Here is a 22,188-nt window from a genome sequence, read left to right as displayed (position 1 = left end):
CTTGGTAACACGACAAGCAGCTTTTTTGTTTTATTAACTTCATGAAAAACTTTGTGACACGCTGTCATTGGAAAATCAACCTATGGGCGATAACAGTAACTCCACTATGTGTCGAGCCATATCGCACCACCTCGTCATTTATTACTTTAACAGTGCTGTGTTTTATTCCTTTCTTAATATTATCATTGAACAATGCATCTATAAGAAAGAAACTGTAAAAGGAAAGAACATACACAGAAAGAAGACACAGGCCAGGAAAAAAGACACACAGTAAATTAGAGCAAAAGATGTCCGCTTTAACGTTTATTTAACTGTATATACAGAAATGCAGAGATATGGCACAGACCGGAGTGGATCGTCATCTGAACAAAACTGCTACAGGAAATGTGATTGGATCTCAGCGTCTACAGCAAAATAGCAGGCAATTCAACAACGCTGGTATCTCGGATACAAGCAAAAACCTGTACACAATATTTCTTTGTCATTTAGTAAAACATACTTTGCACACAAATTAGATAAATTAAGGTTGTCGGGATATATTATATTACATAATACCATATGCAAGATGAGAGCGTGGACGTTAACTGTGTAAACATTGTTGAATTGCTTGTTGAACGAAACAGAGTTCTAGATGAGTGTCAAGAACAGCACACTGTGGGAATCGGAGATCCTGTAAGCATTCAGAACTCAGGGAACTGCTCACCACAGACAGGTACGATCTGGCCATCTCACACTGCATTGACAAACATGATTTTTTATTTATTCACTTTTCACATGAAATGAATGGTTCCTAATGATGGAAGATAATGGGAATGCTTTACAGTGAACTGAAGCCTCCTGGTAGTCTGCAGGTTGAGTAACGGCAGTGACGGTAACAAGTTTCTTCTTGTTCTGACATTGCGGTCAACCACGTGATCATTAATGAGACAAAGTGAAGAAAAAAAAAACTACTCAATTGTACTTTGATGCTCATATTTAATGTTTAGGCAACGGTACTGTGATGCTCGTTCAACCATTCAATGATTTGAGGCTGCAGTGCTTTGGGAACCTCAGTCCTGATCTATTTTGGTATCGTTCTAAACTTTTCCCCTTACGCATTGTAACACCGTTTAGAAAAGTAAAGAACTACCAAGCATTAACCGCTAGAACAATCCTTGTTTCTGAGGATCCCGCTTGTTATTATAACTCTAAAGCACACTTTAAGGAAAGAATTTACAGTTACAATATAATAAACCATGAAGACAGCCGTTGTCACTGGTCGAGTTCTGCACCTGTTGAAGCCTGTCATGACATTAGGCAAGAAGCCGGAAAGGTAGCATGGGTGTCGTGTCAATTCGGATTAATTTTCCAATCCAGCTTTATATATAAAGTTCCCAATGGTTAACCCTTTACACTCCCAAGACTCATTATTGGGTCCAGTCTTACATTCCTTAATCTCATAACTACATACATATCCGATTAGTTTCACTGAAGAATATGTTTTAAGATATTAAGAACTAAATAATAAGCTAAGATTTTGACGGGTTAATGTTAGGGTGAAAGCCAGGGCTTGCGTCGAACTTCATTCATGTGAAATCACTCTTGTTGTTGTTGTTGTATGAATTTTGTGTAAGATATCAGAGAGCCAATATGATCTTCTGTTTCATGACTGTAAACTCAAAATGGTTAAATTCAGGAGGTGATGCAATGGTCGTTGCTTTTCTCATTGATGAATTTATGCTCGTTATAATTCCTATGGTTTTGCGAGGGCACATGTTCTCCCGGAGAGAGCATGACGGTTGTCATTAACCACTCAGTGACAATCACACTGTCTACAATCATCTCTACTGAGCTTCCTATAATAGTGAAGCTTAATGTCAACCAACTGTTGTGTTCGTGAGTCATGAAATGTGACTGGACATACAAAACCTTTCTAACGAAGGCAATAAAAGCTTGTTAGTTTTAGCGTTTGTATATATCTCTATGTCTCTTTTCCAATAGTTCAGTAAAGTGCTCGTAGAGGGTAACGTATGTACAAGGGAAAATCGCAGCTTTGACAAGGTTTGGCAAAGAGAACAACAACAGCAAATCCACAGCACTCGATAAAACACACACACGCAGATCTTCAGGAAGAACGTGAGAGGAGTGCGCGAGAGGGAAAGCACAGGTCACACAGGAGAGGTACCTGGCTGGGCACAGCTGTCCTGGCAAGCGTCCTCTCTGACAAGGTGGGGCCGATCTGGGGAGCGAGGGAGGGGCAAAGGGGATGGAGGAAGAAGCAGGCTGTTAGGGATGGCGATATCACCTTCACCCACCAGCGTCAGGTCCGTACCATGCTCCTCCTCCTCCAGTGCCTGGGCCCTGCTCTCTCGCTTCCATTCACCATGACTGTGTGAGATGGGTGAGAGGGTGGGGTCAAACGTCGCCTGCTTACAGGGAGCGGGGTTCCTATGGAGTGGCATGAAAGCTCTCAGGCCACCTGGCCCTTCCACGCCCGAATCCAAGCTCTGTGTATGGTGGCTGGCACTGAGGGCAGAGCCATTCTCTTTAGAGCGTGGACGGGGCTTGCGGGGATCAGGGGTGGAGCTGATGGGGACGTCTTCGGGATTCGTGTCAGGGTCAAGGCGCAGGAAGTCAGGCAAGACGAGGTCAGACTTGTTCAGCAGACCCCGCTGGTCGTCAGCTCGGTTGCTCTGTGCTTTGGATATGAGCTCGAAGAATTCTGGTTAGAAAACACACAATTTAAACCACCATCCAGGAAAAAAATGACCTCAGTAGGTATTTGAGGAAAGCAGTGCTCGAGAGAGAGAGAGAGAGAGAGAGAGAGAGAGAGAGAGAGAGAGAGCATTCTTCTGTCAAAGATCAGGTTTGTATTAGTATCAAATTTGGTGTTGTGTGCTAGCATTAGCTGTCAGCCAACTCAGACTGGTTAAGCAAGAGATGTAGCCAAGCAACTTAAAGTTAATTTAAAATGACAATTTGGTATAAAGAAAAGGAAAGAAGGTTAGACAGAGGGCAAGATTCGTTACCTTCAACTTCATCTATATTAAGCTTTTTCTGTTTTCGCTTTTCCACCTGGGCCCTGGTTTTGACAGTCGTAGCCTTCCCTGATGATCTGTCCTCCGCCTGGGTGGTCACAACGAGAACGGGGCACGTTAGGGATGGTGCATGAGGGCTGAAGTTGCTTAGGGTCTTTTTCCACTGCACAAAGTACTGGAATTTTTGTGCCATTTTCTTTGTTCATTCATCACTGATTTAGTGTCCAAGTTGCATGGTTTTAGGCACCTGGTCAAATAGGTACCAACAGGATCTAATAAATTTGTCACCTGCCCCAGCTTTTATTCCCCCCCCAAAAAAAAAATGCCTAAAGTGAAACATTCATGACACAAAGGCATCCTGAGCAACTGGTAATACTTTGCCAGTGAGACTTTATTAATAATTTTGTTGCAGCTGATGTAAGCTGGTGGACCAAAGAAAGGTTAATCGAGAACTTCTCCCATGTTGAACTTATCAATGGCATAAATCACACGCTGTAATGATGAAGCAACCCCTTTCAGTGTTATCACTGGGATCATTCAGTCATCTCTCTAGTGGGTGGAAAATGAACTAACCGCAAGTCCCAGTGGATTTTGTTTGGGACAGTTCTTGTTTTTGAGCGAGCAGTGGAAAAATGCCCTGTGGGGATTCTTCTTTGAGAATGGGGGATGTCCAATTCATAAGGGGGAAATGGATTATTTCCTGAGCTTGCATCCACATACACACACAAACACTACTACCGCTACAGTCACTACATATATTCAGCTCCAATCCACCAAAGCACAGCACAACAGCCGACACCACCACCACCAGCGTAACACACCCCCAAATCCAGAGACAGCCGCTCTTCCCTCTGTTCCCGTCACATCACATTACCCCACTAGATCCTGGAGATTAGCCTTAAATTAGCCTTGAATGAACTGTAAGACTGCTGGAGGGAGGGAGAGAGTGTGGTTAGATCATCCACAGATCCAGGAGGGCCTTGAGATGCACACAGCCTCAGGAAGACAGAGAAGAGGTGGAGGGGCTGGCCATGCACAGATTCCTCCACCACACAGGCCAAAGAGACAGAGGAGACAGCGCGACAGAAAAGTGTGGGCTTTTTTTTTTTAACACAGTGAATTTAGACAGGTATAACATGTGCTTACTGTAGCAGACTGGCTTCGGGTGGACAGTGGCGGGCCGTGGCTTTTTGACAAGGTCAGTTTCTGTTTGTCTGTAGGAGAGAAGCAGAACAAGGAAGAACGAGATCAGATACTGTGCTCAGTGTTTACACAGCTGAAACAGATAAGCTAACGAATTTAGAAAGGAATCAAACACGATAAGCTGTCTAAATTTTTAGTCCTTCCTTACCAAACAAATGATTTACGAAGAATCCTGTAACCAGGCTTAGACATTATAAAAGAAGTCCGTGGAGGAAAAAAAAAAAAAAAGTAATTTCCTGTTCACTAATTAGCAATGACGTCTCATAATAACGTCTCATAATTTTATAAGAAAACAAATGTAAACGATATTTTAAAACACTCCAGTATATTAATTTATTATCCTGAAGGAAGGTGGGGTATAAATAAGAGATGGAGACAATGATAAAAGGAATCAATTATCATCAATCAATCAATCAATCAATCAATCAATCAATCAATCAATCAATCAATCAATCAATCAATCAATCAATTAATCTAACAAACACCAGTGATTTCATTGCTACGCCTATTTATACAGTGTCTTGCAAAAGTATTCATCCCCCTTTGTGCTTGTCCTGTTTTGTTGCATTACAAGATGGATTTAAAATGGATTTTGGAGGGTTAGCACCATTTGATTTACACAACATGCCTACCACTTTAAAGGTGCACATTGTTGTTTTATTTTCACACAAACAATAATTAAGATGAAAAAAAAACCCCAGAAATTTAGTGTGTGCATAGGTATCCACCCCCTTTCGTATGAAACCCCTAAATAAGAGCTGGTCCAACCAATTCACTTCATGCAGTGGTGCTTGAAAGTTTGTGAATCCTTTAGAATTTTCTATATTTCTGCATAAATATGACCTAAAACATCATCAGATTTTCACACAAGTCCTCAAAGTAGATAAAGAGATCCCAGTTAAACAAATGAGACAAAAATATTAAACTTGGTCATTTATTTATTGAGGAAAACGATCCAATATTACATATCTGTGAGTGGCAAAAGTATGTGAACCTTTGCTTCAGTATCTGGTGTGACCCCCTTGTGCAGCAATAACTGCAACTAAACATTTCCAGTAACTGTTGATCAGTCCTGCACACCGGCTTGGAGGAATTTTAGCCCGTTCCTCCGTACAGAACAGCTTCAACTCTGGGATGTTGGTGGGTTTCCTCACATGAACTGCTCGCTTCAGGTCCTTCCACACCATTTCGATTGGATTAAGGTCAGGACTTTGACTTGGCCATTCCAAAACATGAACTTTATTCTTCTTTAACTATTCTTTGGTAGAATGACTCGTGTGCTTAGGGTCGTTGTCTTGCTGTATGACCCACCTTCTCTTGAGATTCAGTTCATGGACAGATGTCCTGACATTTTCCTTTAGAATTTGCTGGTAGAATTCAGAATTCTTTGTTCCATCAATGATGGCAAGCCGTCCTGGCCCAGATGCAACAAAACAGGCCCAAACCATGATACTACCACCACCATGTTTCACAGATGGGATACGGTTCTTATGCTGGAATGCAGTGTTTTCCTTTCTCCAAACAAAATGCTTCTCATTTAAACCAAAAAGTTCTATTTTGGTCTCATCAGTCCACAAAACATTTTTCCAATAGCCTTCTGGCTTGTCCACATGATCTTTAGCAAACTGCAGATGAGCAACAATGTTCTTTTTGGACAGCAGTGGCTTTCGCCTTGCAACCCTGCCATGCACACCATTGTTGTTCAGTGTTCTCCTGATAGTGGTCTCATGAACATTGACATTAGCCAATGTGAGAGAGGCCTTCAGTTGCTTAGAAGTTACCCTGGGGTCCTTTGCGACCTCACTGACTATTCCACGCCTTGCTCTTGGAGTGATCTTTGTTGGTCGACCACTCCTGGGGAGGGTAACAATGGTCTTGAATTTCCTCCATTTGTACACAATCTGTCTGACTGTGGATTGGTGGAGTCCAAACTCTTTAGATATGGTTTTGTAACCTTTTCCAGCCTGATGAGCATCAACAACGCTTTTTCTGAGGTCCTCAGGAATCTCTTTTTTCGTATCATGATACACTTCCACAAACATGTTGTGAAGATCAGACTTTGATAGATCCCTGTTCTTTAAATAAAACAGGGTGCCCACTCACACCTGATTGTCATCCCATTGACTGAAACTACCTGACTCTAATTTCACCTTCAAATTAACTGCTAATCCTAGAGGTTCACATACTTTTGCCACTCACAGATATGTAATATTGGATCATTTTCCTCAATAAATAAATGACCAACTATAATATTTTTGTCTCATTTGTTTAACTGGGTTCTCTTTATCTACTTTTAGGACTTGTATGAAAATCTGATGATGTTTTAGGTCATATTTATGCAGAAATATAGAAAATTCTAAAGGGTTCACAAACTTTCAAGCATCACTGTAAGTTACATAATTAGTTTATTAAGAGCCACCTGTGTGCAATCAAAGTGTCACATGATGTCTGTATAAATCAACCTGTTCAGGAAGCATCCTGACTCTACAACACTACGAAGCAAGCAACATGAAAACCAAGGAGCCTCCAAACAGGTCAGAGACAAAGTTGTGGAGAAGTATAGATCAGGGTTGGGTTATAAAAAATATCCCAAACTTTGAATATCCCACAGAGCACCATTAAGTCCATTATAGCAAAATGGAAAGAATATGGCACCACTACAAACCTGACAAGAGAAGGCCACCCACCAAAACTCACAGACCAGGCAAGGAGGGCATTAATCAGAGATGCAACAAAGACACCAAAGATAACACTGAAGGAGCTGCAAAGATCCACAGTGGAGATGAGAGGATCTGTCCATAGGACCACTTTAAGCCGTACACGCCACAGAGTGGGGCTTTATGGAAGAGTGGGCAGAAAAAAAGGCATTGCTGAAGAAAACCCGTTTGGAGTTTGCCCAACAGCATGTGGCAGACTCCCCAAACACATGGAAGAAGATTCTCTGGTCAAATGAGACTAAAATTGATCTTTTTGGCCATCATGAGAAATGCCATGTGTGGCACAAACCCATCACCCTGAGAACACCATTCCTACAGTGAAGCATGGTGCTGGCAGGATCATGCTGTGGGGACATTTTTTTATCTGCAGGGACAGGAAAGCTGGTCAGGACTGAAGGAAAGATAGATGGCACTAAATACAGGGCAATTCTGGAGGAAAACCTGTTTGAGTCAGCCAGAGGTTTGAGACTGGGATGAAGGTTCACGGTCCAGCAGGACAATGACCCTAAACATACAGCTAAAGCTACACTGGAGTGGTTCAAAGGGAAACATTTAAATGTCTTGGAATGGCCTACTCAAAGCCCAGACCTCAATCCAATTGAGAATCTGTGGCATAACTTGAAGATTGCTGTACACCAACACAACCCATCTAACTTGAAGGAGTTGGAGCAGTTTTGCCTTGAGGAATGGGCAAAAATCCCAGTGGCTAGATGTGCTAAGCTAATAGAGACATACCCCAAGAGACTTGCAGCTGTAATTGTAGGAAAAGGTGGCTTTACAAAAGTATTGATTTTGGTGGGTGAATACCTATGATATACCTATGAATACCTCCAGATTTCTGTTTTTTCATCTTGATTATTGTTTGCATCACAATAAAACAACAATTTGCACCTTTAAAGTGGTCGGCATGTTGTGTAAATCAAATGGTCCTAACCCTCCAAAAATCCATTTTAATTCCAGCTTGTAATGCGATAAAACAGGACAAACACCAAGGGGGATGAATACTTTTGCAAGACACTGTATATATACTGATACCCGAGAATTGCTGATGGTGGGCAGAGTGTGTGTGGATTAATTTTCTATACCCACTGCTGTGACAATGGTTCAAATGAAAGGTTGATATTAATGTGCTTGTTCGAATACATTATTGTTTCTATAGTAACAGCTCATTCACAGGGACTTGTTTGATAAGCATCTTCAGGGTGGTAATAAAGTCTTCTGGTCAGGCCACATCACACCACCATGCTGCTGAATATTTGACATATCGATGATATTCATACTGCATTTTTCATATTGAAAATGATCATTATTAGTCATATTTCATGTGCTGTGAAATTTTGAATGAGTCACAGAAGTGCTAAAGTTTCCTCAGCTGATGTGTCTTGCCTTTTGCAGCTCCGCTATGTTCAGCCGCCTCCAGCACCACTCTGAGTCCATCCAGGTTGGAAATGGGCAAGCCCAAATCCAGTGGCTCCTTCTCCCCACTCTGTATACGCACACACACACACACACACACACACACGCTTACTAACCAGCATCACACTCACTCCACACAAAAATACCAGGACATTGTGTTTTCACCAAACAATGTCATTCAAACTTTGAAATGTTCCCCGGCAGAATGTTCTCCAGCTATCTGGATTAATCACCACGTGGAACTGTTCAACAACACCTCTGAGAAAAGTGATGACGTTGGAAACAGGTACAATCAGTGTGTATTATGTCAAGGGACAAAGTGACACTTCTGAACAGAAGCCTGACTCACCACAGTGTTAACAGGATAGACTAAAATAAGCTTCACATATTAATACACCATAAAAAATTATTTGTTGTTTTAACTTAAAGCATATACGCAGTAGCCTGGGCCCGCCCATCCTAAGCGTGACGCAACACGAGGGCCTGTTGCGAGCTTAGTCTGGCCAGGCAAGCTATCTACAGCTCTTCCAAGCTCCCGAAAAATCGGGAACCAATCAACTTTGAGCATCTCCAACGGCCCTGGGTAGAGGCGTGTTCAAGGCACTGACGTAGTAGAACTGCGACCGGAAGCCATAGATTGTTTACAGAATCTATGCCGGAAGCGCTTCATTCACGAATGCTGTATTGAAAGCATTCAACGGGAAGTTCTCATTGAAAATGGAGCAAAGAGCAGCCCTGGAGGTATTTATTGAAAGGAAGGACGTTTTCGCCTTGCTTCCAACCGGCTTCGGTAAGAGTTTAATAATAGGATGTCTATGGTTTAATCTACCAGTTAGCCCTGTCGCGTCACATACGTCAGAGGAAAGAGTGATGTGATTGGTTTAAGCTTCGTCACAGCCTTTTCTGGCTTCGACCAGTAGCAAACTGAGGCATTTCAGGGAGGCAGGTCAACCACGGGCTCTGGGAAACGGTTGGGCTTAATATCTTGGCCAGACCAATAGCTCGTAGAGCTTTGACGTCGCGTTAGCCAGACTATATACGCAGCGCCATGGCCTCACTTTTGTTTATAAATGCTTTGAGACCTCATGAATGGCACAGGAATAGTTTTAAGCGTTAACAATAAATCTAATATAGTAATTTTTACAATCAAAGTGATTTATATAGGTAGCGGTCTGAGTGAATGACCTTGACGTCCGTAACGTCACAGCAGGAAGTCTATCGGTCTCATCGCCATTTCCGCAATACTAAAACACAGAGCTGACTGCAGCTCCGATCCTCCATTTTGAGCTAATTTATCACCATGCCATGTAGATGTGTTGTTGCACCCGCCAGCAACATGACAGAAGGTGGATTTACGTTGCATTCATGGCCCAAGAATGTTCAAACTGCAAAGATTTGGACGTGTTTTGCGAGAAGTTCACGGACACATTGGGCGCCTATGAAGTGGTCTCTCATCTGCTCTGCACATTTTACTGAAGACTCGTACGAAGCGTCTGATCTGTTGAGGAGCGTTGGCTATAAGCCCGTATTGGAAGAGGGTGCAGTATCAACAATTAAAGAAAACTACAAGAAAAGGAAAGCATTTATTTAATTTATTTTTTAAAAGGAAAGTAAGTTCAGTTGCACCAGTTCTCTCGGAGCATGAGCTGAGGGTTGTTGGTAAAACCCGGAATGGGACAGGACATATTATCGCTCGGGCAGTGACCTCCCCCGCAGTTGTTGCTAAAACTGGTGACGTCCCGTTCCGTCCCGGGTTTTAGTAATTGCCTGAGCCGAGCAGTAACGGCGGAGTACACAGTATGGAGAAAATGGAGAATGAGTGGAGCAGCTGTCTGATTTCTAAACTGGATATTGCTGCCATCTCGCCCTTATGTGGAAGAAGCGAATGAACGGAGAACTGAATGAACAACTGAAATTCAGATTGTTTCCAAAACAATCGGCCACAAGCTCGGCCTTCAAGAAGCGAGAACGCAGATGGGTAAGCTCCGACTCTCATTTGGATAAAAAAACAACATGTTGTTTACCTGCATTTAGATTAATACATGTAACTTGTATTGTGTGTTTAAGTTAGCGGTATAAGATTATTTAATTTGCTTCAGAATGTGATTGTCTCAGTTCATCTGATTATTTAAATTAGCCTTTTCCAGTTTAATCAGTGAAAATGCATGCATGTACATGTATGTTGCATAAGTTATAACACCCATCCTGTTTTAATGAGAGTCAACTCACAATTAATGAAATCAAATCAGTCTTAGTTGAGCAAGTCGGTAACAGTATTTCTTACTTTCACCATAAATTTTTATTTATACAGTATGACTTTGGTCTATAGCTGTCAAAGGCCTCGGCCTTAAAACCGGTTACCGCCGTGACGTCACGCACTCAGGGCTGGCTGGCTCAGCGGGGCAGCTCGAATGCCAACTTTGTGGTCGATTTTAACTCTCAAAAATATTTTTTTTAAATTCCCATTTATGCAGCATACAAGAGTCAAGGATGGAGATACTACCCACTCAGAAATGTATTTAAAAATAAAGGTTCTTCATATCTCCTTTAAAGTTAGTGCCTGGGCTGCCTTAAAATTTTGAGTACATTGAAATTCATATAGTAAGTTAAATTGTTCGCCTCACTGTGTTAACTTACTATATTAATTTCAGTGAACTCAAAATTTTAAGGCAGCCTAGGTACTAACTTTTATAAAACTGCCCAATGTAACATGGAACATTGTGTTTCACATCTTAACTTGTAGGTCAGCATCCAAACATAAACTTCTAAGGTCCTGTAAACACTAAGTGAATATTCTGGAAGGCCCCAGCAATCAGCAACACACTCACTCTACATCATCATTTATTGATTTAATCTGTTTTTCTTATACTTCATCACATCTCGGTATCAGTGTGGGATCTCTGCCATCTCAGTGGAGTGCGGAGAGAAAAAAACAAAAAAACAAAACTTGTGATATTTAGTCATTTTTTCCAAACCTTTCTATTCATAAAACTAATATTAAAGAAGTGCATGCAAAACCCAGTAAAGATATCGGAGTGGCCGAGAACTGACATTTTGTTCTTAAATGTCCAATTGGAGGAGGAGGCGTGTGGTCTGACTAAACTAGACTTTGATATACAAACGCTGCCATACAGACTAAAGAAAATTGCCAGCCATGGAAATGACCTGAAGTTATTCATGCGTCATAATTAGATTAAACAAATAAGAATAAACAAACACGCCGAATAACCCAAGAGGAAATGTTCAGCTGTGCTCAGAGCACATCAGTGAATGTGATACTCACAATCCTGGCTACCAGGTCTCCTAAGTGCAGGCCATATTTAGCCACGACTGGCCTCAGCACCTCAGTCACAGGCTTGGTGGGTTTAGCTTTCAGCCCTACAGAGCGGTTTATGGGCACCAGATCCAGCCTGAGAGAGCAGGGCAATAACTGGATTATTTACTACGCATCATTAACCAGACACCAGACTTCACAACGTTAAACCTTGCATTCTTACATTGCAAAACTAATAAATGGACGAATAATTACAACCCCGATTCCAAAAAAGTTGGGACAAAGTACAAATTGTAAATAAAAACGGAATGCAATGATGTGGAAGTTTCAAAATTCCATATTTTATTCAGAACAGAACATAGATGACATATCAAATGTTTAAACTGAGAAAATGTATCATTTAAAGAGAAAAATTAGGTGATTTTAAATTTCATGACAACAACACATCTCAAAAAAGTTGGGACAAGGCCATGTTTACCACTGTGAGACATCCCCTTTTCTCTTTACAACAGACTGTAAACGTCTGGGGACTGAGGAGACAAGTTGCTCAAGTTTAGGGATAGGAATGTTAACCCATTCTTGTCTAATGTAGGATTTTAGTTGCTCAACTGTCTTGGGTCTTTTTTGTCGTATCTTCTGTTTTATGATGCGCCAAATGTTTTCTATGGGTGAAAGATCTGGACTGCAGGCTGGCCAGTTCAGTACCCGGACCCTTCTTCTACGCAGCCATGATGCTGTAATTGATGCAGTATGTGGTTTGGCATTGTCATGTTGGAAAATGCAAGGTCTTCCCTGAAAGAGACGTCATCTGGATGGGAGCATATGTTGCTCTAGAACCTGGATATACCTTTCAGCATTGATGGTGTCTTTCCAGATGTGTAAGCTGCCCATGCCACACGCACTAATGCAACCCCATACCATCAGAGATGCAGGCTTCTGAACTGAGCGCTGATAACAACTTGGGTCGTCCTTCTCCTCTTTAGTCCGAATGACACGGCGTCCCTGATTTCCATAAAGAACTTCACATTTTGATTCGCCTGACCACAGAACAGTTTTCCACTTTGCCACAGTCCATTTTAAATGAGCCTTGGCCCAGAGAAGACGTCTGCGCTTCTGGATCATGTTTAGATGCGCCTTCTTCTTTGAACTATAGAGTTTTAGCTGGCAACGGTGGATGGCACGGTGAATTGTGTTCACAGATAATGTTCTCTGGAAATATTCCTGAGCCCATTTTGTGATTTCCAATACAGAAGCATGCCTGTATGTGATGCAGTGCCGTCTAAGGGCCCGAAGATCAAGGGCACCCAGTATGGTTTTCCGGCCTTGACCCTTACGCACAGAGATTCTTCCAGATTCTCTGAATCTTTTGATGATATTATGCACTGTAGATGATGATGATATGTTCAAACTCTTTGCAGTTTTACACTGTCGAACTCCTTTCTGATATTGCTCCACTATTTGTCAGTGCAGAATTAGGGGGATTGGTGATCCTCTTCCCATCTTTACTTCTGAGAGCCGCTGCCACTCCAAGATGCTCTTTTTATACCCAGTCATGTTAATGACCTATTGCCAATTGACCTAATGAGTTGCAATTTGGTCCTCCAGCTGTTCCTTTTTTGTACCTTTAACTTTTCCAGCCTCTTATTGCCCCGTCCCAACTTTTTTGAGATGTGTTGCTGTCATGAAATTTCAAACGAGCCAATATTTGGCATGAAATTTCAAAATGTCTCACTTTCAACATTTGATATGTTGTCTATGTTCTATTGTGAATACAATATCAGTTTTTGAGATTTGTAAATTATTGCATTCCGTTTTTATTTACAATTTCTACTTTGTCCCAGCTTTTTTGGAATCGGGGTTGTATTTCCGGAAGCTGAATATCTGAATGCACGGCTAAATGGTTGAGTGGATTGAAGCAGGTGTGCTGTTTGTACCTGAACAATGTACGTTTTTCTAGTCGCAGGTCTCGTGAACACAGCGTCATGCAGTCCTGGTCTAATACTAAAGGCTTTACACACAGACAATACACACTATTATTATACAACACAACAGCAGAGGATTAGATATCAGTCAGAATCACGCCAACACACTCAAAGCGCACACTCAAAGTCCACACATACAGTACATGAGAGCTGAACCACTACAGTTTGGTACAAAATAAATAAATAAGAATTTGTAGAAGTGGTGAATCTGTTCATCTGGGTAACTTTGTTTAAGAGCTGACAATGTTACTCTGTGTTAATTAGACAAACCTTTAGCTGTCTGTCTACCAGCAGTGCAGTAAAAGCACTGAACATTTACGTGCCTTAATTTAATTTGCATTACTATCTATGCAGCATACAAAAGCAACAATGAATTGAAAAGCCTTTATTCAGGTGCTACCTTCTCTCCTCCCACCAGGAAAAGGTCTACAGCTGCCAGGTTGATGCAGAGTTTCTCACACAGGCCCAGTAGAACCTCACGGATGGACACGCCGGGCCTTATGGGTACTGAGCAACACGACCCATCCGGCAGGTTAATGTTACAGTAACGCACAGCACGCTCCGATAACGACACAGAGTTACGTGACACCTCTCCCTACGAGACAGAGACAAACAGGAAGGAAGGAGAGAAAGAGAAAATGTAGTTAGAGGATGTAATACAAGCGTTTAAAAATGTTAGAAAAAATCTTTAAGCGTACAGTGGATTTATAAAAAAAAAAAAAAACACAATAGTGGCCTGGTTCGAAGCTGGAACTGAAAGGACATACAGATAAGTGACAAATCAAAGGAAAAATGATAGCTCTGTTATGCAGTGGGGGAATTTGTTTATTTTGCTTGCATAGTTTGAGTCCCCTTTGAGAGACGAATCACTGAAAATCAATTCAAACTTCTTCTGAGGGATCGTTTACATTCCACGATGGAACATTTCTATCCTGAAGGGTGTGGTCTCTTCCAGGATGACTCCGCCCCCATCCACAGGGCAAGAGCTTTCACTGAATGTTTTGATGAGGATGAATTCTATGATGACCTTTACATTTAACAGTTATTCCACGAAATCGAGTCGTATATGAGCTGATAGCCGATGAGGCGCGTAGCACCGAGTCGGCTATAATCCATATACGACGAGATTGAGTGGAATAACTGTTTTATTCTATCCATCTCATCTCATCTCATCTCATTATCTCTAGCCACTTTATCCTGTTCTACAGGGTCGCAGGCAAGCTGGAGCCTATCCCAGCTGACTACGGGCGAAAGGCGGGGTACACCCTGGACAAGTCGCCAGGTCATCACAGGGCTGACACATAGACACAGACAACCATTCACACTCACATTCACACCTACGGTCAATTTAGAGTCACCAGTTAACCTAACCTGCATGTCTTTGGACTGTGGGGGAAGCCGGAGCACCCGGAGGAAACCCACGCGGACACGGGGAGAACATGCAAACTCCACACAGAAAGGCCCTCGCCGGCCATGGGGCTCGAACCCAGACCTTCTTGCTGTGAGGCGACAGCACTAACCACTACACCACCGTGCTGCCCGCCATAATAATAATTCTTGTAAAACGATACGTTCTTACTATCAAACACTTTCCATATTTTGTTGCTTTTTTTCCATGGTTTTGTTTTCGAGTAGTTTTTATTTTGTCCTCGGTTGGTTCAGCAGCACACTCCGCTATTTTGTTTTTCTCTAATCACGGTGTATGAGCTGATATCCTAGTAGAAGCCAATCAGAGCGTGTGATTGCTCATATCCAGTGAATGTAAATAGAATAAAATACATCAAAACACCAACTGAGGAACTATCATTTGGGATAATAGTGATCATCCCTCTAAGTACACTTCCAGAGCGTTGTAGAATCGATGCCAAGATGCACTGAAGCTTTTACTAAAACAATGAATTTTGATTTTTCCTTTAATTTGTCATCCATCTGTATTCGAGCATATCTACATGCAAGTATCAGAGATAATCATATTAGCTTCAGTTAAAAAAAAACCCAAAAAAACCTGGGTGATCTTTAGAATTGCTGACAGATGATTTCATTACATGTGTATGTCTCGTATGTGCAAGTACAACTTCTGACTATTTCCTCTTCTGGCTACGTGCAGCCAATCAGAGCAAAGCTGGAGGTAGAAATAACTACGTGGCAACAATTTAACCTAAAACAGAGTTCAGAAATAAATATCCAACAAGAGTGCTCGGAGAGCACAATACCCCCTGCTGGCAACTGTGCCATAATGCTGGTAAAATGCGACTGAATTGGACAAAATTGCAATATGTGTATTACCAACATATAACAAAGAATCCTGTCAAGTTTCATGAAATTCCTCCAAAAATTGTGAGAGGAGTTGATTTCAGAAAGTGAGTACCCTTCCTGGGATGGATGGACGGACATCGCAACGACATAATCCCCCTTCGGGCCTTTCGGCCAGCGGGGGATAAAAATTGTGAGGGAAGTTGAGTTCAGAAAGCAAGCACACCTTGATGAAATTGCCAAAGTACAAGTTTGTTAATAATCAGCGGCATAACTCTGGTAAAATTTGCCCAAATTAAACGAAATTTCGATATGCGTATAACTGTCATATAACAAAGCCTTTTGCCAAGTTTGGTGAAATTCCTCCACAAACTGTGCGAGGAGTTGATTTCAGAAGAACGTACACCCTCATGAAATTGCCAAAGTACAAGTTATTTAATCAAGGGTCAAAACTCTGGTCAAATTTTCACAATCAAAATTAAATCGCAATCTGCGTATTAGCGTCATATAACAAGGCCTTTTGCCAAGCTTCGAGAAATTCATCCAAAAATTGTGAGAGGAGTTGATGTCAGAAGGCAAGCACGCCTTCATGAAATTGTCAAAGTACAAGGTTGTAAATCAACGGCCACAACTCTGGTAAAATGCGACTCAATTGAACAAAATAACAATATGTGTACTACCGACATATCACAACGCCTTTTACCAAGTTTCATGAAATTCCTCCACAAATTGTGAGAGGAGTTGATTTCAGAAGGAAAACACACTCATGAAATTGTCAAAGTATAATTTTGTTAATCAAGAGCTGTAACTCTGGTAAAATGTGACCGGATTCAACAAAATTGCAAGCTGCGTTTTACCGACATATAACAAAGAACCCTGCCAAGTTCTGTGAAATTCCAACAAAAATTGTGAGAGGAGTTGATTTCAGAAGGTGAGCACCCTTCCCAGGATGGACAGGCGGAAATCGCCACGACATAATCCCCCTTCAGGCCTTTCGGCCAGCGGGGGATAATAAAACTAGCCAAAATATTTTTGTACACATTTAAATAATGTGCTAAAATTTTAATACATTATAACCAAATCTGCACTGAGCGGGTCAGTGAAGTTCATTTACAGTTAAAGGAGACTGTAACTGTAAAAGCAGACAGTACACAAGGGTAATGTGGTTTATTTGCCACAAGATAGCTGGTGCGTGTGGTCAGAATTTCAGCTCAAGGTTCCTCACCTCGTTCTTGCCTGAAGCCGAATTGCCGAGCTCCAGACTCGCACCAGAAGATAAAGAACCCTGTGACTCTCTGCGCCCGTCATTGCCTGAAAAGCCTAAAGCAACAGCAAACACACACATACTCATTCATATCCACTTCGAGTAACTCTTATAGAGTCTGTTATAAAAAAAAAAATCACGCTATTAGCCATAATATGAACAATCAAGTTTGGACGATGTAAATATAAATTCCGTCAGTTCAAACTCACTGTACTCTCCGAGGTCTTTCTTTTTGTTTCCTTTCCCAAAGCTTCGGTTCCTGGGCCAGGGAAATAAACTTCCTTTCTTTTTATCACCGTGTTCATCTTTACACTCCTCGTTGAGCACTTTCACCAATTTGCTCTTCTTCTCTTCCTGCAAACACCGTTCATCATTTCTTTCTTTTTTTTAATCACATTCACAAAACAGAGCATGTGATAGCTGGGTGAGATTCACTTCCCAGACCCTGAGAAGCTTTGCTATAAACATGCTGTCAGCTCTGAAATGATGAGATGTAAGGCAGAGTTGGAGAAAGTCTTCCCAGGCCAACACTCTACACCGGTTCCTGATTTGATCAAACTGATAACAGTGGCTCTCAATCCCATGAACTTGTTTATGTTCTCAACACACCTGATTCAACTCATCAGGTCATTTCCAACATCCTCATCTTAGTGTCGGGAGAAAACGTTTGGAGTGCATGAGATATGGCATTGGAAATGAAGACCTCTGCATTAAACTGAGCTTTTTCTATGGAAGGGTTTTGCATGTTGCATTCTGTGGTTCGTTGGTATCGCGTTTCTGGTTTTATTGTTGTGATTTGCAAACGAGCTTCTACTGAAACTCCGGTTTTGACTTTGAATACGCAACACCATTCGGCTATACTCCCCTTTCATCAGTAATAATAACATCAGCACACTATGACAGGGATGTTGGGGTTCAGAGTTCAAAGACTGTTCTTTTGGACTAACCATGTCCTCCTGAGCATCATCTAATCTCTCTAATTCATTTGCGCTAGCAGTGGTAGCACAAATTGTTACTCTCAGTCAGGAGCTTTCTACTTTATTATTACTCTTATTATTATTATCCTAACATTTTTAGGACACTATTTCTCCCTCAGTTTTCAACCAATCATCACCAAATTTCCCATGAAGAATAACTCTGGGCTGAATTACATTGCTCTGGCTTTTGGTGCTGATCTGGATCACCGAACTGGAATGATCCATGACAGGCTTTTGTTCAATCACTTTTGCCAATTTTCATTATTTACAGTTAGGTCCATAAATATTTGGACAGAGACAACATTTTTCTAGTTTTGGTTCTGTACATTACCACAATGAATTTTGAACAAAACAATTCAGATGCAGCTGAAGTTCAGACTTTCAGCTTTAATTCAGTGGGTTGAACAAAATGATTGCATAAAAATGTGAGGAACTAAAGCATTTTTTTAAACACAATCCCTTCATTTCAGGGGCTTAAATGTAATTGGACAAATGAAATAATTGTAAATAAAATGTTCATTTCTAATACTTGGTTGAAAACCCTTTGTTGGCAATGACTGCCTGAAGTCTTGAACTCATGGACATCACCAGACGCTGTGTTTCCTCCTTTTTAATGCTCTGCCAGGCCTTCACTGCAGCGGTTTTCAGTTGCTGTTTGTTTGTGGGCCTTTCTGTCTGAAGTTTAGTCTTTAACAAGTGAAATGCATGCTCAATTGGGTTGAGATCAGGTGACTGACTTGGCCATTCAAGAATATTCCACTTCTTTGCTTTAATAAACTCCTGGGCTGCTTTGGCTTTATGTTCTGGGTCATTGTCCATCTGTATTATGAAACGCCGACCAATCAGTTTGGCTGCGTTTGGCTGGATTTGAGCACACAGTATGCCTCTGAATACCTCAGAATTCATCCGGCTGCTTCTGTCCTGTGTCACATCATCAATAAACACTAGTGACCCAGTGCCACTGGCAGCCATGCATGCCCAAGCCATCACACTGCCTCCGCCGTGTTTTACAGATGATGTGGTATGCTTTGGATCATGAGCTGTACCACGCCTTCGCCATACTTTTTTCTTTCCATCATTCTGGTAGAGGTTGATCTTGGTTTCATCTGTCCAAAGAATGTTCTTCCAGAACTGTGCTGGCTTGTTTAGATGTTGTTTAGCAAAGTCCAATCTAGCCTTTTTATTCTTGAGGCTTATGAGTGGCTTGCACCGTGCAGTGAACCCTCTGTATTTACTTTCATGCAGTCTTCTCTTTATGGTAGATTTGGATATTGATACGCCTACCTCGTGGAGAGTGTTGTTCACTTGGTTGGCTGTTGTGAAGGGGTTTCTCTTCACCATGGAAATTATTCTGCGATCATCTACCACTGTTGACTTCTGTGGGCGTCCAGGTCTTTTTGCATCGATGAGTTTACCAGTGCTTTCTTTCTTTCTCAGGATGTACCAAACTGTAGATTTTGCCACTCTTAATATTGTAGCAATTTCTCGGATGGGTTTTTTCTGTTTTCGCAGCTTAAGGATGGCTTGTTTCACCTGCATAGAGAGCTCCTTTGACCGCATGTTTTCTTCACAGCAAAATCTTCCAAATGCAAGCACCACACCTCAAATCAACTCCAGGCCTTTTATCTGCTTAATTGAGAATGACATAACGAAGGAATTGCCCACACCTGCCCATGAAATAGCCTTTGAGTCAACTGTCCAATTACTTTTGGTCCCTTTAAAAACAGGGTGGCACATGTTAAGGAGCTGAAACTCCTAAACCCTTCATCCAATTTTAATGGGGATACCCTCAAATGAAAGCTGAAAGTCTGGACTTTATGTCCATGTCCATTATATAACTATATCTTGAATATGTTTCAGTAAACAGGTAAAAAAAAAAAAAAATTTGTGTCAGTGTCCAAATATATATGGACCTAACTGTATTTCAATCAGTTTTTTTTTATTTTGTTTTTGTTCAGGGCTGCAGAGCGCAACTTTTTCTTGACCTTCAATTGACAAAGGTCAGCTAGCGCAAATGACTGTGACTTTAGTCACAGCCTCTATCTAGTTTCATATCTAGCAGCTTTCATGACAGTTAATCAAAGAATATGTAAGGAATAAAACACAGAAGGTGCTGTTAAAGGAAAATGATCAACTGCAGAAGGTGGTGTGTTACTGGTACCAGTGATTAAAGGAGAACTGAAGGCAAATTTTTTTTATCATCAAAATTCTATTTATCTCATTTTATTAAATATCGGAATGCATTTCTGATCGCTATTTTGTCACTGCTATAGCAAGTTATGAGTGTTTGAAATATGCTCTGTAATATATCAGTCAATATGTCAAAGCAACGGCCGTAAACGAGATTCGTTGAGACCTGTGCGAGACATCGTAGGACGGAAGTAAAATGTACAGCGGAAATCAAAGTGACCAACATCTACCAACGTTCCCCGTGTCCGAAATCGCTCACTCATTCACTGCTCCCGACTCCCTATATAGGGAGTTACTATATAGAGGACTATATAGTGAGCTCATTGGTAAAATGAATAAAAGCTTTCGGACACTAGTCTGTCGCGCTGGTATTTACGTCATTACTGTCGCACAATTAAAATGTGCCAGATCAGTCGGCTGGTGGGTTTTCAAAATAATAAATACATGCATGTATTTTTGTAATAAACCCACATTATACTGAGTGTATTTCCCACATTAATAAATACAAAGTACCTGCATCTTTCAGTTTTTTTTAATCAAGGCTGAATACTTTCTTCTTTGCCGCTGCCTTTTTTTAAATCAAATTTGAGACTTTTAATTTGATTTCTTTCAGCGCGACCACAATGCATGATGGGATATATTGCTTTGGTTAGTGACCATCATTGTACACTACTTTTCGTGATGCATTGTGGGATACCTTGAGTGCACTATATAGGGTGTAAATAATCCTCACTAAGGTTTCAGGCAGCACTGCAAAGTGGCATCCTCACTATATGGTGCCCTGTATAGTGAGTACGGATCGATTTCGGACACAGGGGTTGTTAAAAAACGCGCGCGCCCTCTTTCGAATGCTGATGTAATCAAGCCGGAAGTTTTGTTTGTTTTGATCGCAATTAGGAAAGCTTGAAAAAAGTAGGCAGTAATCGTCATTTAAACTTGTTTTTGTGCAATATTTCGTTTGGAAAACAGTTTTCAAAATGGCGGCACTGACACCTGGCTGACGCTTCTTCACGTTTCGAAGTCTCGCACAAGTCTCGTGAAGATCGCGCGGATAAGCGACGCCTGCCGTGGACCAAACGAACTAAATTCAACACGGCTAAAAACCGAATAGGCCGATAAGTCTAATATTTAATTGCAGTTACTTGCCAATACGAGTCATGATATAAGGTTACTAAAACTGAAAACATAATTGAATAACACGTTAATTAAGAAATAAAGCAAGTTTAAAAATGACTTCAGTTCTCCTTTAATTTCAAAGAACAGCACATGCCAAAGTGTTTTATTCCCCTTATACCACAGCCAACCATTATAATTTTTATTTGTTAAACATCACATCCTTTGTCGTTAATTCTTTTATAGTTACATTTAATGTAATTGTGGAAGATCTGTAATGCAGGGTATCATTAATGTTATAACAGCTATAAACTTTCATTCTCTCACTTTCTCATGGAGTTGATCTCATCTCTCATTATCTGTAGCCGCTTTATCCTGTTCTACAGGGTCGCAGGCAAGCTGGAGCCTATCCCAGCTGACTACGGGTGAGAAGCGGGGTACACCCTGGACAAGTCACCAGGTCATCACAGGACTGACACATAGACACAGACAACCATTCACACTCACATTCACACCTACGCTCAATTTAGAGTCACCAGTTAACCTAACCTGCATGTCTTTGGACTGTGGGGGAAACCGGAGTACCCGGAGGAAACCCACGCGGACACGGGGAGAACATGCAAACTCCGCACAGAAAGGCCCTCACCGGCCACAGGGCTCGAACCCAGGACCTTCTTGCTGTGAGGCAACAGCGCTAACCACTACACCACCGTGCCGCCCCATGGAGTTGATAAGACAAAAAAAAAAATGCAACCTGTTACTGAGACACTGTTTCAGGGTTG

At 41.4% G+C, this 22,188-nt stretch overlaps 1 protein-coding gene across 5 annotated transcripts in view; it reads right to left on the bottom strand.

Annotated features, from left to right (window-relative positions):
- Positions 1-275: 275 nt before the first annotated feature.
- Positions 276-22,188, bottom strand: part of rgs12b (regulator of G protein signaling 12b) — a 118,621-nt gene continuing 96,708 nt past the window's right edge. For 3 of the 5 annotated variants that reach the window (XM_060926399.1, XM_060926398.1, XM_060926401.1), the window contains 9 exons: positions 17,336-17,480; positions 17,088-17,182; positions 14,010-14,204; positions 13,562-13,635; positions 11,637-11,763; positions 8,324-8,423; positions 4,164-4,231; positions 3,009-3,105; positions 276-2,701 (listed from right to left, as the gene is read on the bottom strand). In XM_060926399.1, coding sequence (XP_060782382.1) covers positions 2,148-2,701; positions 3,009-3,105; positions 4,164-4,231; positions 8,324-8,423; positions 11,637-11,763; positions 13,562-13,635; positions 14,010-14,204; positions 17,088-17,182; positions 17,336-17,480 — 1,455 coding nt within the window. In that variant the 3' untranslated portion in view covers positions 276-2,147. The remainder of the gene's footprint in view (positions 2,702-3,008; positions 3,106-4,163; positions 4,232-8,323; positions 8,424-11,636; positions 11,764-13,561; positions 13,636-14,009; positions 14,205-17,087; positions 17,183-17,335; positions 17,481-22,188) is intronic. The other 2 variants (XM_060926402.1, XM_060926400.1) reach the window with 2 other exon arrangements.

The sequence above is a fragment of the Neoarius graeffei genome, chromosome 7 (genome assembly GCF_027579695.1).
Source record: "Neoarius graeffei isolate fNeoGra1 chromosome 7, fNeoGra1.pri, whole genome shotgun sequence".
NCBI lineage: Eukaryota > Metazoa > Chordata > Actinopteri > Siluriformes > Ariidae > Neoarius > Neoarius graeffei.
Note: the sequence above shows the minus strand (reverse complement) of the source record. Positions and strands in the feature narration are given on the sequence as shown.